The sequence below is a fragment of the Schistocerca americana genome, chromosome X (assembly GCF_021461395.2).
Source record: "Schistocerca americana isolate TAMUIC-IGC-003095 chromosome X, iqSchAmer2.1, whole genome shotgun sequence".
NCBI lineage: Eukaryota > Metazoa > Arthropoda > Insecta > Orthoptera > Acrididae > Schistocerca > Schistocerca americana.
In genome coordinates this window covers 707,892,795-707,912,023 of record NC_060130.1, presented here as the reverse complement: position 1 = coordinate 707,912,023, position 19,229 = coordinate 707,892,795, and the positions used below count along the sequence as shown (strand labels likewise).

Sequence of the window (19,229 nt, the reverse complement as noted above, 5' to 3'; positions counted from 1 at the left end):
ACGTGCTATGAATCAACGACAGATCCGTTCATTACTCAGTGCAATTCAGAGACGTACAGTACAATTCGATGGAGCGGTACGAGTACAGTTTCACAGAACTCACTGACATGCACCTTGTGAATGTAAGCAATGCTGTCGCTTCTGAAAGGCTGTACAGGAAACGCTTTCCTAACAGGCACCATCCGTCACGACGAGTGCTTATTTCTATCGATCGACGAATGTGTGAGACTGGTTCATTGGAAAGAAGAAAAGAGGAAACTGGCAACATCAGGGCCACTCGCACACCCGTTTTTGAAGAGGAGGTGCTGGAAAGTATTGCGCGCGAAATGTAGGCTGCACATACTAGCATGTGGCAATTACTCCACGGACAACAATTACACCAATATCACCCACGACGAGTCCATGCAATGCTTGTGACTGACCGTGAAGCAAGGGTCGCACTGCGTCAGTGGTTGCCCCAACAATGGACTGATCAACCAGATTGCCTCCAAATCTTGCTGTTCACTCACGAGGTCTCATTTGATCGTGATGGTATTTGGAACAGCAGGATCAGCCATGAGTGGGATGAGGAAAACCCTCTCTCTGTAGTAGAGTCACACCAACAAGTACATTTTGCTGTGAATATCTGGTCCGGCATTGTAGGCGAAAATCTCATTGGCCCATATCTTTTACCTGGCCATCTGAATGGCCACTTGTAATTGAGATTGGAATTTACTAAACATTCAAGCATCTCGTGTTTACTGATGTGTTTTGAAACACTGGTTGGGGGTAATGCTTTGTAGAGCTTACAGAAAACATCATGGCATCTTTAAATTCCAGTAATTCCGTCGATAGGGCAACGCCTCTTTTTTAGCACACACTGCAACATCACACACTCATTAATAACACAGAAGTGACGTAGGTTTGGTATGTATCAGGAGTTTATTTGTTTTAAATATCTTTTTGTGGTAGGTTAATAGTACTTGACAGTCTTCTTATTCTTTTATTCTGCTTGGTGGCGTTGGCTGATCCCTGTATCTCTGTTGCTGCTCTTGTTCACGAATATGCTCTCTCTATACCGAACAGAACAAGAATGACGCCGCCCATGCATTTGCTCTAGTAATAAAAGTGGGACGGGGCACTTGATTCTTATTGGTACAGAGAGAAATGGGAAGGGGAGGATTTTCGTGGGCGATAGGGCTCTGGTAGAGTGTTTCAGATCATGGCAATCTGTTGTCAACCATCCAATATACGAGTAAACAGTAATGGAGGATTCTGATCATTTGTCAGTGTTCTTGCACAAGATGTAATCAGGGGTATATTTGTTGTCAAGTGAATAAGCCATTACGGAAATTGTTTAGCGCAGGGTATTGGTGTATTTGGTTAAAATAATGGGCTGTTGTAAGCGTTTAACGTTGTATTTACTTATTGATGTTAGAATGGGAACCCAGGCATTTGGGTGAAAATCGGCCTAAAATGTAAATAACAGTGGTAGGATAGCAGACGTTGAGCTGAAGATATTGCAGCAACTTCTGATGTTTGTGTACGATGATTGTGATCCACAGCTCCTGCAACATGGCACCCCATGGTCGCGGAAAAATATTGTGTGCCTGAGTTGAAGGCACAGTGTGAACTGTAGTTTGCCCTAGATATGTTAGCGGAAAACGTCATGTGAAGTGCACTGCTCACACTGCACCTCCACTGCCCACGTTTGAAGGAAACTGTTGGGTCCTCCATCGTAATTTGTAATTTCATCATGTCCTCCTCGATCTCTGCGATCAATATAATGCCGCTATTGCTATTCCATAATTTTTATATTATTTGCTGCTAATTCTATTTTCTGTTGTTCTCATCAAATGTCCGAGGAAAGAGATCCGTGTCTTTTTCATTGTACTTGTGACTGATTTTTATCCCTTTATAAACTGTTTCATTTGAATCTATCCTCCAAACTCCATAGTTTTGGTATTTTTTATTTATACATGTTCTGACTATCCTTCTTTCAGTTTTGAGTAATCTGTCTATTGCTACAGTGTTGGTTGTTGTAAATATAGTTTCGCTAGCATATGTTATTTGCGGCTGTGTGACTGTTTAGTAGTGTTTCAGTTTCGTGGCTATAGAGAGGCATTTTTTGTTACACGTGTTTTTGGTAACATGAGGTGTTTTAATCAGTTTGTTTATTCTGCTCTGCAATGAAGGTTTCTCACTCAAGTTGTGTGTTATTCTTTCTCCCAAGTATTTAAACTTTCCAACAATTTTTATGTTGTGTTCTACAATTCTATTTTTGCTTGCGAGTGGCATTTTGCTTGCCGTTAGCATTATTTCTCTTTTTTACAAGAGATATTTCGAGGCCAATACTCTGGGCTATTTCCTGTAATGATTGTATTTGTTGTTTGGTTTCTTGAATGTTGTCTTCCACTTTGTTGGACAAATTCTTCAAAATTTTCCACCATTTTGCAGAATATGACATGAAGTCATTTCATTATGTAAGTCAGCCGTTCCAGAGTCAGACTGTTATTTCAGAGTGTCTTACGTCAGAAATATCGTTAATATTTACCGAGATTTTGCATAGTATGCTGTGACACCATTAACTTACAGAATTTCTGCCATTACCACAACACACGTGTTTTAATACATACTCTGTGACATCACACACACACTAGTAAAGTAGTGGTGACAAAAGATTTCATAAAATGATAGCAATTCAGCCACACAAAGTCGTGTCAAATTATCTGACGTTAATATTTATTTTCATCTCAGAAAATATTCCATGACGTCATTAATTGATATACACAATGTAATTTCAAATTGCCTTACCTCATAAACTACGGTAATATTTACCGCTATTTTTTAATTAGGAAAATTATGGTCTGGTACTCCTCTCACTACAGCATACAAACGTCGAATGACGAATCTCAAGCAATTGAAATAATAGTAAAATTATTGTATTATTATTATTATTATTTACAACAAATTCCGACACCCTGATCCCAAAGAAACTTGATCCTCTCACTGCATTGCCAGACCTTCAATGATGTTGCCCACAAATTTGCTCTAGTAATAAATGCATAACGGAGGGGTGGCGAGCTTAATACTTATTGGTCCGGGGGAAGGGGGACTGAAGAAGGTGGGGGCCGCTGGGGAGAGAGGTAGTTGGTGACCATTTTCCTACCAGTTTCTGTCACACAATTACGCAAGATGCAGGAGCACTATGCAGCGGAATGTGTGCTGATATGGAACTCCCTGTCATATTAGAACTATGTGTCGGACCGGGACCCGAATTCTGGACCTTTGCCCTTCGCGGGCAGGTGTTCTACCAACTGAGCTACCCCAGCAAGACTCACGACCTCTCCTCACAATCTTACTTCCGCTAGTCCCTCGTATCCTATCTTCCAAACTTCACAGAAGTTTTCCCGTTAAACTTGCAAGAAACTCCTGCAAGAAAGGATATTGCAGAGACGTGGCTTAGCCATAAGCAGAGGGAAGTTTTCAGAATGAAATTTTGGCTCGGTAGTGCTGATACGAAATCTTCTGGCAGATTAAACTTTGTTCCGGACTGAGACTCGAACTCGGGACCTTTGCCCTTCGTGGTCAAGTGCTCTACCGACTGCGTCACCCAAGCACGACCCGTCCTTACAATCTTACTTCCGCCCGTATGTCGTCTCCTACAGTCCAAACTTCACAGAAGTTTTGTCGTGAAATTTTCGGGGCTAGGACTTGTGTGAAGTTTGGAAGGTGGGAAAAGAGGTACTGGCGGAAGTAAGATTGTGAGGACGGATAGTAAGTCGTGCTTGGATAGCTCAGTAGGTAGAGCACTTGCCTGCGAAAGGCGAAGGTCCAGAGTTCGAGTCTCTGACCATCACAGTTTTAATTTGTCAGTAAGTTTCAGTTTTAGGATACACACTGACCTCGATTGTACCTAAGGCGCTGCAGTCATGGACTGTGCGGCTGGTGCCGGCGGAGGTTCGAGTCCTCCCTCGGTCATGGGTGTGTGTGTTTGTCCTTAGGATAATTTAGGTTAAGTAGTGTGTAAGCTTAGGGACTGATGAGCTTAGCAGTTAAGTCCCATAAGATTTCACACACATTTGAACATTTTTTTTTTCGATTGTACCATATAAAAGTGTCCACAGACCACATAACCAGCATTGGGTTATGTCATGAACTCGAATGTACCACATACAGCGGCCTTATGTACGTGGGTAGGATGGAGTTTCCCTGGAGTGACCGTGAATGTAGATAGTCCCACTGCATCAGGTGTAACATGACGATCAAAGTGACTTTGAGATAAGATCGTTATCGCAGCCAGAACTGACCCTCATATCCTATTAACGACGATGTCATCCGGCTGCAATACCGATACTTTATTGAATTCAGTATTCTTGTTTGATTGTCGAATACACGTACAGCCTGCTTAGTCACTGCATTGCTTCGAGACGTCTCTGGTAGGGCCTTTTGGTCACTCTTTCATGTGAGATGCGGTTAGTAGTACAGTGTTTTACACTGCCCCTAGCTCTGTATCATTTGAGCTGAAGGTTGGAATCTCCTTATTTTATGCTTTCTGGGTAGCACTCATCAGTACACTTACTTTAGCATCAATACAGATTCCGGTAGCCAGCAGCAGTGTCCTTAATTCAGCTTCTAAGTTCTTCCACGTCGCACTGAGTAGATTACGTTCGTATCTCAGTGAGATGCTTCTGTTTTTTGCTAATACCAACGTCTGTTATTGAGACACATATAGTGATATGAGAAATCATGATGTTCGCTCGTCTCTAAAACGATTTGCTCATCCATATTCGGAAACCAGAGCTGTAGTTTTTCTATATAAACGTGTCATGCAATATGCAAGCGCCCCTCTCAATCTATGCTATGGATGCGATGCATAGACTCACAGTGTGGACGAGAAATACAGGGTGATTCAAAAAGAATACCACATTTTTAGGAATTTAAAACTCTGCAACGACAAAAGGCAGAGCTAAGCACTATCTGTCGGCGAATTAAGGGAGCTATAAAGTTTCATTTAGTTGTACATTTGTTCGCTTGAGGCGCTGTTGACTAGGCGTCAGCGTCAGTTGATGCTAAGATGGCGACCGCACAACAGAAATCTTTTTGTGTTATTGAGTACGGCAGAAGTGAATCGACGACAGTTGTTCAGCGTGCATTTCGAACGAAGTATGGTGTTAAACCTCCTGATAGGTGGTGCATTAAACGTTGGTATAAACAGTTTACAGAGAATGGGTGTTTGTGCAAAGGGAAAAGTTCTGGACGGCCGAGAACGAGTGATGAAAATGTAGCACGCATCCAGCAAGCATTTGTTCGCGGCCCAGGAAAATCGACTCGCAGAGCTAGCAGAGAGCTGCAAATTCCACAATCAACTGTATGGAGAGTCCTACGAAAAAGGTTAGTTATGAAACCTTATCGTCTGAAATTGGTTCAAGCACTGTCTGCAGCTGATAAGATTAAAAGAATCGATTTCTGTGATTTTATCCTTGCTCAAATGGAAACAGATGAATCTTTCGTTTCAAAGATTGTGTTTAGTGATGAAGCAACTTTCCACACTAACGGGAAAGTAAACCGTCACAATGTCTGTATATGGGGCACTGAGAATCCGCGGGAAACAACTCAGTATGAACGTGACTCGCCTAAGGTGAACGTTTTCTGTGCCATTTCAGCCAATAAAGTTTTTGGTCCCTTTTTCTTCGAAGGTGCTACTGTAACTGGACTACAGTATCTGGAGATGTTAGAGAATTGGCTGTTCCCTCAGCTCGAACAAGAAGCACAACAATTCATATTTCAGCAGGATGGAGCGCCACCACATTGGCACTTATCTGTCCGTAACTACCTGAACGTCAACTACCCGAGGCGATGGATTGGCCGCCAGGCAGCCCGTGACAGAGCACTTCATCACTGGCCTCCAAGAAGCCCTGATCTTACCCCCTGCGATTTTTTCTTATGGGGGTATGTTAAGGATATGGTGTATCGGCCACCTCTCCCAGCCACCATTGATGATTTGAAACGAGAAATAACAGCAGCTATCCAAACTGTTACGCCTGATATGCTACAGAGAGCGTGGAACGAGTTGGAGTATCGGGTTGATATTGCTCGAGTGTCTGGAGGGGGCCATATTGAACATGTCTGAACTTGTTTTTGAGTGAAAAAAAAAACCTTTTTAAATACTCTCTGTAATGATGTATAACAGAAGGTTATATTATGTTTCTTTCATTAAATACACATCTTTAAAGTTGTGGTATTCTTTTTGAATCACCCTGTACTACACACACCAATAAGACAGGTGGTTTAAACCATGATTTTTAGAGCACCAGACGTTTAGCGCAAATGGCTCTGAGCACTATGGGACTTAACTGCTGTGGTCATCAGTCCCCTAGAACTTAGAACTACTTAAACCTAACCAACCTAAAGACATCACACACATCCATGCCCGAGGCAGGATTCGAACCTGCGACCGTAGCGGTCACGCGGTTCCAGACTGTAGCGCCTAGAACCGCTCGGCCACCCCGGCCGGCACCAGACGTATACTTCAGTTCCTAATATTTTTGGTTCAGCAGACGATGGAGACTGAGAAACGAAGGAGGCGTCTGCAGTACAGTATGTCTGAATCTGCGCCGCATACTCTTCAGAGACATGTTTTCAGGTTGGCCACTATTATACCATGTCTGTTGCTACATACTAGACATCGAACCTAGCTCTCGTGTCGAATGTCAGTCTTTCTATGTTGTGTACAGTTGTGCCATAATTTCCTCAGTCCATACTGTTTGTACCAACCTCGATACAGGGTATATACTAGCACCCCGACAGGTCATTCAGTACCTATCGTTCGCTGTGTCATCCTCTGCCAATGCTGTCATGCCTGTGCGGTATAGGACATCGCTCTCCCAGCCGTTACCAGTTTCCCAGACTTTGGAGCAGCTACTTATCACTAAGACAGCTCCTCAATTGGCATCATCAGGCTGATTACACCCTGAATCAGTTCTCCTTGGCAGTACCGGAAACTGAAACACAGGTTCTCTGCGTTACGGTCAGACCCGGTGACAACTTGCATATGGAGGCAGGCATACGTATGATTCCAAATATTTCATAACCTGTTCTTGTACTAAATAGTTTTCTCCAAGCGACAGTACATACAGAGACGAGTAACGTGCTGTATTCGCAACACTCGTGACTGTTTTTTACTACTGAAATGTAGAATCAATTATGATTAATTTTAATGGAACACTGCAGGCTTTTGCTGGTATTCTATAGCTGGTGATAGGATTGGAATAGTATAGTATCATAACGCGTGCAAATGTTTACAGCTAAACGTTTCTAAAAAATAAACTGGAATTGTGAGACGGAAGTCTTGCGGCAGAACGCCTGATTAGAATCATTTTCTTGTAAACACGGCCCTACAAGGCTATAAGCCGCCCTCCGTGCTCTGGAGGTAACGTCGCTACTTTGTAGAGCAAAGAGCGCTTTCTATCCCAGTATCAGGCAAAAGCACAGGTGTTACATGTTCTCTCTCTCTCTCTCTCTCTCTGTGTGTGTGTGTGTGTGTGTGTGTGTGTGTGTGTGTGTGTGTGTGTGTGTGTGTGTGTGTGGTCTACAAAATAAGCACATAAGTAAACGAACCGATCTAATTGATACAACGTTAAAGCCCGATGAATTAAATAAGAGTGAAGAAGCAAGGTTAACGGTCTGACAGATAAATATTTTGTTTTTAAGTAAAGAGCGTGCTTGTTATTCACGTAGTCCTCTTTGATATCAATGCACTTTGTCAAACGTTGCCACAGTGTGTAGAGAACACCCCTTAAGTGAAATTCTGAAAGGTCTGCAAAACATCCTCTTCATTGAATTGAAAACGTTTTCAGTTGCAAATTTCTTTAAATACAGATGTAATTGGATATCAGAGGCTGGGAGCGATTACATGTAGTGCCTAAAATGACTCAGTTTACCACTGCTGAAGTAAATTTGTGGGCAGATGTACTATCCCGATAAAAGATGCCTTTTACTTACAGTCAGGCCTGACTCGCATTTTTTGCATCTTGTTGGCGCAGAAGGCCGGTATTGTATTCTCTATTTTTGCTTTACGCTTTTCAACACACCCAATAAGAAGATTTCCTTTAGAAGCCCAGCAAACGTTAGTTATAGGCTGGTGAACGAAATCGATCTTTCCTTTCCTGAGGTATGGCCACGGCTTCCATATACTGTTTTACTGTTGTTTCGTTTCTGTTGGACCCACGTATCCACAACAACAAATAAACGCATAATAACAGTTGAATTCTTTACAAAATGATCCAAATATTTGCTTCCGCATTTGCTTTTGGTCAACATTAAATAAAACACACACGTAGCAATAATTAAATCTCCATATAAAAGTTACTGTAAACTCACTTCAGACGTTTTTATGTTTTCTGTTAACTCGTGCAACTTAATCGCCGATCGGCTAGCACTACAGTGTGCTCTTCCGAGATTTATTTAGTCGGTAGCTGCCGTTTCAGGACGCGTTTGACGTACACCACAAGTTTCAGTACATACTCCCATTTAATAACTGTCCAACGTATAAGAGAAGATATGTTACAAGCCTACAACAACTTTAGATGAATTTATTTTCTCGACGGACCGTTCAAAACAAATAGTTCCACGAAGTCATTATATTCCATATGGACAAAACTCTTCAATATATCACGTTACCAGCTGACTTACGTTATTGTGCAACCTGAGCCAACACAATGAAAATAAAACACCACTGATGTCAACGCCCTCTTAATGCCAGACCGAGAAGATTCCCTCTTGCCTTAGTATAAGCCAGCAGAGTATCCATATATGATGAGATATTTGTCTGGGCCGTCACAAAATGATAGTTACCCTACTTTGATTCGAGCTGTTAGCACTAGATTTCATCGACTGTGATGGTGATTTGTTGGTAAGATGAAAAGTAGTCAAACGTGTCAACGAAATCTGCAACAGTTTTGATACCTATACCCTTAAAGTCATCTTCTGTTTGTGCGGCTAAAAAAGGAACGAAACGGTTCAAATGGCTCTGGGCACTATGGGACTCAACATCTGAGGTCATCAGTCCCCTAGAACTTAGAACTACTTAAACCTAACTAAATTAAGGACATCACACACAGGATTCGAACCTGCGATCGTAGCAGTCGCGCGGTTCCAGACCGAAGCTCCTAGAACCACTCGGCCACACCGGCCGGCAAAAAAGGAACAGATTTTTTTGCTTTCACATATCTTTGTGAGCGATGACAATAACAACATCATTGATAATCCTTAATTCCTCAGATACCGGTCTCAGAGGCGTTAAATCTGTTGTAACATCTGTGATACTTGACCGTTGTTTTTCCCCGTTATCTTTTTCGTCGGTCGATCTAGGACTTACACATAATGAGAAGCTTCCTTCCCGTGGTTATACTGTTTAAAGTACTGCAAACATTTTTTACGCCCACGGCCTCCGTCGCTTACACTTGAACACGCATCGCATGCGTTTCGATCGCTGATTGTTTTGCAATTTCTAGCAAGGAATTATATTTATGCACTGTCCCATTAAGAAAAACGACCAATAACTTCATGAGATTAATTTCATTAAAAAATTCTATGGTTAATATGCATTTGTAGAGACGTGTCAGGGAGGTGGATAAACAAAATGTCTTTATTTCGTCTGAGACTTACATGACCTAGGAAACTAGTTGGTGTAACAATCGTATGAGCTGCAAATTGTTCAAATCGCTTGAAAGAAAAATGCTTTAGTTATGCCCAGGTCGAGGGACCAGCGCCTACATGTGGAGAACGGAGTCTCCTTGCATGTTTGCTCTAGGTTTACACGTAATTTGTTGTGATACTATCACGTTATGCCCAGATATGTTGATAAAAATTTTTTGTCTCGATGATCAGGATACAAAACTGAGGTATAACTTCGGTATTAAACTTATAAATAGCAAAGAGGCTTTACGGCCAACGGCCTTGCCGCAGTCGTAACGCAGGTTCCCGCCATATTACCGAAGTTAGGCGCTGTTGAGCTTGGCTAGCGCTTGGATGGGTCACCTTTCGGGTCTGCCGAGTGCTGTTGACAAGCGGGGTGCACTCAACCCTTGTGAGGCCAACTGAGGAGTTATCTGATTGAGAAGTAGCAGCACTGGTTACGGAAACTGACAACGGCCGGGAGAGCATTGTGCTGAGCGCATGCCCCTCTATATCCGCATCCAGTGACGCCTGTCAACAGAGGATAATACGGAGGTCGGTCGGTTCCGGTGGGTCTTACGTGGCCTGTTCGAATGGCGGAACAGGAGAGACAAATTTTATGGTGATTACTGGATAATGTAGTTTTGGAATAATTGCTAATCAGGGACCCTGTGGCAAACAATTAGTATTATCTAGAATAATTCAGCTATGATCTCTTTGACCGTACGCGTCTAAGCCTTACCATATAAGCACCCAATGGAGATACGAAGAGCAATAAGTAAGTGGATATGAGATGAAGTTTTAATTTAATTTCATATAAATAATTTGTAATGCACATTCTCAAGTAGATCAGTGATGTATTACACCGCAATTTATGTAGCTAACAACAAAGACGGTAGTCTGAAAATATAAAATACCTTTCTACAGGCTTCAAGACTTCGTAACTATAAGTCTAAGACGACGACCTTGCCTAGGGTATCGGATGGGTCACAGGTGGCGGATAGAGAACGTTCCACCAGGTATGGTGGACAGCTGCGAATACAGAGTAAGCAGTCCCAGACCAGGGTAAAATAAAACCAAATCCACTTTGCGAGTATCTTGAAGCAAGTTTGGAGTCGAGTGGGGAATCTAAAGCAGAGACTACGTCGACTCTGTGACGAAAATGGTTCTAGATTCCTCGACCTACGCTATGGGGTGGAAGGTTGTAGGACGCCCCTCGATAATTTAGGGGTGCACTACACACAGGAAGCAGCTACAAGGGTAGCACAGTACTTGTGGCGTGCACATGGTTTTTTTTTTTTTTTTTTTTTTTTTTTTTTTTTTTTTTTTTAGATTAGGTTCCTCCCAATGGGAAACAAACCGCTGGCCTGATTCCAGGTACAATAATCATGGAGCATTTTGATAATCACAGTACTACCGCAGGTGGTCAATCCACCTCCAGTAATACTGACGCAACTGGTCTTTCGGATTCTGGTGCGGCCAGGTTAAAATGAAGTGTGATTCAATAGAGGAAGTCGGAGTTCTGTGGCCAATTTAAAACCAAAACAAATAGACTTTTAGCAACACTTAACATACAAACAATTTTGCAACGAGGTAAACTTCATAAATTGAGAGATACATTAAAACAACAGAAGATCCAAATTTTGGCACTTCAAGAAACACAAATGACCGACAATAACACCATGGGTTTTGGTAGTTATCGTCTTTTTAAAAGCAAAACAGATAAAAGAATGCTTAATAATACACCATATCTGGGAGTTGCTTTGCATTCTCCAAAAATATTTTAAATTCAATAACGGAGGTAAAACTAATTAATAATAGACTACTGACAATTTTCCTTAAATGCGCAAATAAGGCATACACTTTAATTAATGCCCATATGCCAGTCAATCAGGATAACCGTAAAAAAACCTGAAGAAGTTAATGAAGCTTGAGAAACGTTAGAAAGCATTATCTCGAAAATTCCCTCAAATTATGTTAAAATTTTAATGGGTGATTTCAATGCTCAATTAAGTAAAGGGAAAAATATAAGGAAACGGTGGATGGATTTTCTGCTGATAAACGGACAAACCAAAATGGCCAAAGACTTGTTGAATCGTGCAAAAATTTTAACCTTAAAATCATGTGAACACATTTTAAAAGAACCCTTCTAAACAAAAATCTTGGCGGGCACCCAATACATTTATTGGGGAATTTCAAATCGATCATGTAGCAATTTCATACCCTAACTACGAAGAAATTTTAAATGCCCAAGTCAGGAAAGGGGCTAATCGAGATTCTGACCATTATTTAATGCGAACAAAAGTAAAACTACAACCTCAAAAACTCTTCAAAACAAAAAAAGATTATCCTAAAATTTGACACTTCTAAAATAACCCCAACTCTAACAAGCGACCTTAACAGTAAACTTTCCAACAACTGGAAAAGCGTAAAAGAAAAGTTCATCACAACAGCACAAAATTTAATTCCGCTTCGAAAGAAACAAAAACACCCTTAGTGGAAAGTGGATTATGAAACAGCAGTTAGGTCTAGGCATGAGGGATTCAAAAATTGGAATAGTAACAAAACTGAAAAATACGTACAACACCTTTCTAACTGTAAGAAAAGAAACATCTAAATTAATCCGACAGACTAATAGAAACTACGAAAATGCCCAATTTTTGGAAACTGATAAAGACTTCCGAAGAAACAATACAAGAAACTTTTATAAAACATTCAAAACAAAACTAACTAGTTACCAAACTTAAAGTCTTTGCTTCAAAAATGAAAATGGCTGTTTGGCCCTTAACAACTAGGGAACCTGTAAGGAACTTGCTAATTATTTTGAAAAACTATTTAACTTTGCACTAGCAGCGAATAAATTACAACCACGGAAAACTAATAACATGAACCCTAACTCTGCAGAACCTGACGAAATGGAAATAATTATCAAATCAAGAGACTTAAAAACAATAAAGCATTCGGAGAAGACGGTATAATTGCCGAACTACTAAAATCAGCTGTCATTAACACTATAAGAGAGATCACTCAACTAATAGGACATATCTGGAAAACTGAGAAAATACCTGAGGACTGGAAAACTGCCCTTATTCATGCATTGCATAAGAAAGGGAGTAGAACTGATGTTGGTATTGCCAAGGAATCTCTCTTCTCCCGGTCACATACAAAATTCTTGTTTACTTGATCGAGCCCAAGAACAGTTAGAACCTAAAATTTGCGAATACCAAGTAGGCTTTATACCAAACATATCCTGCCCAGAAGAAATTCTTAATTTAAAACTAATCCTTAGGCACCAAAGGATTTCTGACAACAATATTGTATGTACATTTATGGATTTTTAAAACGGCCTACAACTCAGTTGATCGTGAATCTCTTTTCCAAATTTTAAGGGAGCAAAGGCTAGATAATAAAACTCTAACACTGATTAAGGAAACGTTAACTGACATTAGCTCTAAAGTTAAATTCATAGGAGAAATTTCTGAACCATTTGGTATAAAGACTGGTGTTAGACAGGGAGATGGACTCTACCAATTACTGTTTAACTGTGTTTTGGAAATGGCGATTACAGAATGGCGACAATAAAAGTCGAGCAAAAATATAGATAGATAAATCAGTCAAGTTAGGCAGAAGTAATATTAGAATAGACAGCGTCGCCTTTTCAAATGCTCTGGCAATTTTAACTAGGGATATTCCCACAGCATGGAGTGTAGCCATGTATGGAAATGAAACGTCGACGATAAATAGTTTAGACAAGAAGAGAATAGAAGCTTTCGAAATGTGGTGCTACAGAAGAATGCTGAAGATTAGATGGGTAGATCACATAACTAATGAGGAGGTATTGAATAGAATTGGGGAGAAGAGGAGTTTGTGGCACTACTTGACTAGAAGAAGGGATCGGTTGGTAGGACATGTTCTGAGGCATCAAGGAAATCACCAATTTAGTACTGGAGGGCAGCATGGAGGGTAAAAATCGTAGAGGGAGACCAAGAGATGAGTACACTAAGCAGATTCAGAAGGATGTAGGCTGCAGTAGGTAATGGGAGATGAAGAGGCTTGCACAGGATAGAGTAGCATGGAGAGCTGCATCAAACCAGTCTCAGGACTGAAGACCACAACCACAACAACAATTCCCACAGCTCAAAAACAAATTGAAATTCTTAAAGAAATAGCGGTAGAAGTAGGCCTGCAAATATTTTTCGAAAAAACGGAATATATGATATTCAACAAACAAGCATCAAAATTTTTGAACACAAAATATAAAAAAAACAAAAAGCATTTCTCAGTTTAAATAGTTGGGGGAAATCATAGAAGAAAACGGTCTGGAAAATGCTGCAAACGAAGATCGCTGTCAAAAAATGGCAGCTGCATTCAGATTAACATAAAATATTTATAATAAAAATCACTTTCTAAATTCAGTAAACTTAGGTATTACAGCACTGTAATCAAACCTGAATGTCTTTATGGAGCAGACACTTTAATTTTAAATACGAAGAGGTATATTGAAGAAATTCAAAAAAAGAAAGAAAGATTATTAGGAAAATATTAGGTCCCAGAATTACTGATGGAGGAACCTATAGGCTGAGAAGTAAAAAAGAAATAGAATAATACACAGACATACATGGCGACAGGAGAAAACGAGGACTTAAAGTTTATGGGTATCTTTAAAAAGTGGCAACCACTAGGTTGACAAAAAAAATAGCAGAATTCTACGAAAATAGAAGTAAGGCCAAAACTCAGCCAATTAAATGGATCGCTGCGATCGAGGAGGATCTTGAAGTAGCCGGTAAACTCAGGCACACGATATAGACAGAAAAACATTCAGGCAAATGATATTTGTTTGGAAAGTTGGTTGGAGGGAAATCAGAAAACGGACTGGAACACCATGATCTGATGAAAGGAAGAGACTTCATTCTGAAACGATGAAAGGAATTTGGACACAAAGGAAGGCCAACCATCAAAAGTGCCAGTGATGGACTGTATCTCGTGTGGTCCTATTGGGCCCCCATACGTGAATACTAATGAAATGATTTTATTTTTTCTGTTGTAGTTGGCACGATTTACCATACCCACTAAACGGCAAACGTTACATACGGAAAGTAAATAAATGTCCCACTGCTCTAGAACACGAGCCTCCATTCGCACTACGATCGACTGACCACTGCCGACCAGTATCCTGAGTACGACGCTGTGTGACCCTTCTCGAAAAGTTTCTCCATGCTGATGCAGATACAGAAACACATGCTTACGTTTTTAATACACGTTGCGATTTATATATTCACCAAACCATTTAAACGCAGCTTGTGTTTCAACGACATTTGTCTTAGAACAAAGTGAAGTATTTCGTCGAAGATTGAAAATTCTCTTTGCTTATTTTTAGCGGTTGCTTTTTTCTGAAATACATCCTTCTTGGAATGTGTAAAAAAACACTGTTAGACACAGATTCACATTCACAAGGTACAGTTAATTATTTGATTTTATTGAGATTTACAAAAATAGTTGCTCTTATTACACTTACCCCATCTTGCAGGAGTATCTTGCAGGAAGAAATCTTGTTAGGTTTCTGTAGATAACCACAGCAATGCAGTAAGTTCCATTCAAGTATGCTCTTCTTTTCAGAGCATCAATGTAAATAGTCATCTTATTAATTACTGTTGTGGAAGTACTTAAAACAGAAAAAAGATTCAGTTACGTTACAGGAAGTATATTAAAGCATGTAAAAGTGGAAAAAAATATTTGAGTACAGGTACTGATAATTTCTAGCATACAGTCTTTTCTTATGCTGCCAATATAATTTTAAATATTCTGAAATACATACGAATCTGGTTCCTCTTTTCCAATTTCTAGTTCTAATTTTTGTACTTTACCAATGTTATCGTATCATGGTGAATCTCTTTTACAAATTGCAAAACACGAATGGAACCAAGAGTTTTCTTTAAAAAAAAAACAACATAAGGATTTCTGAACATAAGTTGATGGGTCATCCTCTGTTAGTGGTACGTTGTCTATAAGCTGTCAGTTTCTAAGAATCAACAAATTGCGAAATAATTATCTTGCTAGTTGCTTCTTTTTCGGATGAACTGTTAACATTATTTATTTTATGCTTCTTCTTTGAGAAAAAGAAGAGCTAAGTATGCATTATTTCCATTTGAAAAGCTCAGTGAATAAATATGTTTCTGGTTACAAGAAAACTGAGGTTGCGATGGTAACTTGCATTGTAGAGTATAAGATAGCTACAGAAGATGAGCAGTCTTTATGTATTATGGAATACGTAGTTTGATGACCTTAGAAATATTGTTAACAAAATATGAAAGGATAAATGATGAAATAGTGAGGACAAGGAAAGTCACTCATCGAATAATTCTCATCTTTCACCAGGTTATTAAGATGGCAAAAAAATTGCGTGACCTTTGAGAAGAATGACTGACTCACCGACGAGCTCTCTCTAATGATTAGGCAGACGCGTACCATCAGTGAATTAATCTGTTCGTAATTATTGTTAGCTTCGAAGTCAACCAAATTAACTGTAGATAATAGTTAAGGAACACTGATTAGATAAACAGGTTTATAGCAGGCATTCACAGCATGCAAGTGTATCGCCTCCGACAGAAGTGCCCTGTGCAAATGTGATCGCCACGAGACAACACCACGTGGAACAAAAACGGAGCGTATTGACAATATTATTGGATCTTTCGGCTTCCACCGTAACTGCATAAGCCATTCCTCTTACAGGAGGAATATACTGCTGTATGTCTGTTGCAAAGACTCGGAATCCAAAGGAGTGACCCTCAAATTTATGTCGGTTGGTTCCGATGTAGATTTATCGTGGTTTAGCTGAATCACCTGAGGTAACTGCAACGATCTTTCTTAAGGAAATCCATGGCCCATTTCCTTTCATATCATCATACAAAGCACGCCTGTGAAATCTTAGACCCCCGCGTCCGTGGGTCGCAGTACTTTTTAAACACGAGAGGCCTTCAACAAGTAATGTAACACATTTTTTTCTCCTGAAAGCATGGTGGTTTTATTCAGAATTCCAATACAACATATTATTACCAACCTTTTTGGCTACAAAACCTATTTTTCAAAGCCGGCCGCTGTGGCCGAGCGGTTCTAGGCGCTTCAGTCTGGAACCGCACGACAGCTACGGTTGCAGGTTCGAATCCTGCCTCGGGCATGAATGTGTGTGATGTCCTTAGGTTAATTAGGTTTAAGTAGTTCTAAGTTCTAGGGACTGATGAGCTCAGATGTTAAGTCTCATGGTGCTCAGAGCCATTTGAACCATTTTGAACCCATTTTTCAAAATATCCTCCGTTCGATGCGACGGGCTTACTCCATCTTACTGAGAGGACCTGCATGCCCTCATGGTACCACTCTACCGGTCGACGTCGGAGACAATGTCTTGCTGCATCAATAACATTCTCATCATCTACTACTACCTCCTACGGAGTACCTCCTTCACTGGTCAACACAGGTGGAAGTCGGAAGGTGTGAGATCCAGGCTGTAGGTTGGATGAGGAAGAAGAGTCCAATGAAGTTTTGTGAGCGCGTCTCAGGTGCGCAGACTTGTTTGAGGCCTTGCGTTGTCGTGCAGAAAGAGAAGTTCGTTTACATTTTTGTCGCGACGAACACACTGAAGTCGTTCCTTCAATTTTCGGAGGGTAGCACAAAACGCTTCAGAGTTTATTGTTCAATATAAGGGAGGACATCAAACAGAATAGCCGCTTCAGACTCTCGGAAGACAGTCGCCATAACTTTACAGACTTAGGATGCGGCTTTGAACTTTTTCTTCGGAGGAGAGGTGGTACGGTGCCACTCCATGGATTGTTGTGTTGTTTCCTGTTCGAACTGGTGAATCCATATTTCATCTCCTGTGACGATGTTCGACAAAAAATTTCCACGATCAGCCTCGTAACGCGCAAGTAATTCTGCACGGTTGTCCTTCGTTGCTCTGTATGGTCTTCTGTCTGGCGGCGAGGAACTTAGTGGGTACACACACCTTCCAGTGCACCAACCGGTGGACGAGTGTGTCATCACTACCAACAGAGACGTCCAGGTCAGCTGCGACGTGTTTGACTGTATCGTTTGATCACCTGGAGTGAGAGTGTCAGCACGTTCGAACATTGCAGGAGTCAGCTGTGTGCGGCTGGCCGGCACACGGAGATTGGACAGGTTTGTGTGACCTTGTTGCGATGATCCCAGACATCTCGCCCAACTACTCGTTCTCTTATTCATGGCAGGTCTCCGTAGACATTCTGCAAGCACCTGTGAATATCTGCGATGCTCTGGTTTTTCGCCAAAAGAAAGTCAATGACAGTTGTCTGTGTGGATCGCACCTCCATTACAGACGATATTTTGTACGTTACGTATAGCAACGCCATCTTTTGGGACTTTATGAAACTATAGCTGCTGAAGCGGGAATATTCCACGATGTCCCACAATAAATTCTTCATTCTTTCAACCGTAACTGGCACAGAAAGAAATGTGTTGCATTACGTATTGAATGTCCCTCGTACATTTCTTCAGAGTTCTCAGCCTCTATGAGGTGATTTACAAGTGTTTGGATTAGCACATCGATTCATTCGCTTTAGGAACATCAGTTAATCGACTCTTGTTCTCTTCAGTCGAAGGCTTTCAGGATATATCTGACCGCTATTTCTTGAGGAACATGTCTACTGTTGTTCCTTATTTCTCTCCTTAAACACTCTTGAGTATCGAATACTTTGGTGAGTTACATTTCAGTTATCGTTCTTTTGTTACGGAATAGTTCGCGTTCACCGGACATCGCCAAGTTCGCTTTAATGCATGATAATATTTCCGTACCGTAGACGACCATCGCGCAGACATCCGCTTTATATAGACTGCAAGCTTCACTGATTTGTCGACTGTAATCTATCACAACTGCATCTCACTCTGAAGGTCCTATATCTTTTCTATGAATTTCATCTCAGTACTACCATCAGGATTCCAGCACCGCTTTGCTGTTTAATGTATGCTGCGGAAATGTCCACCTGAGCTACTTTCTTGTTTTATTTAGTGGTAAGATTCATCAATAACCTACATTTATTCATCATTCGGGTTGCATCAAAATCTAACAGAAATGGATCGCATCTCCAAAAAGTTATGTTTTATTATCTTCTGTTTCTCCTCGGCTTTTATCCGCCGTAAGTCCAAAAACTGTTATCGTATCGTCAGAAACTGGTCCCACTGACCTCTGAATATTACTGAAACCGCTGAAATAAGACTTGGTTTTCAAGGGCCGATGACAATATTTGATACAGCAGATTTTCGCCGGTCTTCACAACAAAGTCCGTGCTCCTTCCTCAAAAACAGCTTCTTAGTCCCAGATTCGTTCGCATTTGTCGTACATAGTTGACAAATGAAATTTACTATACTACATTCCTTCTGTGGATGCGTGACGCGTCCCCATGAAATGCATTTGGACGTCACTTATAAATGCTCAGGATCGTGAATTTCTCGTTCGTTGGAGCCACAGCAGTCGAGTTAATACTACGGCAGCAACAATGGCAATCGCCTGTTCAGAGCATTCTTCGCTGAGCGCTAGCTCACGCGAG

At 40.8% G+C, this 19,229-nt stretch overlaps 1 protein-coding gene across 1 annotated transcript in view; it reads right to left on the bottom strand.

Moving 5' to 3' along the window:
- LOC124556266 (adhesion G protein-coupled receptor L4-like) overlaps positions 1-19,229 on the bottom strand; it is a 370,316-nt gene that overhangs the window by 87,983 nt on the left and 263,104 nt on the right. The window contains exon 10 of the mRNA XM_047130252.1: positions 15,173-15,319. Within this exon, the coding sequence (XP_046986208.1) occupies positions 15,173-15,319 (147 nt within the window). The remainder of the gene's footprint in view (positions 1-15,172; positions 15,320-19,229) is intronic.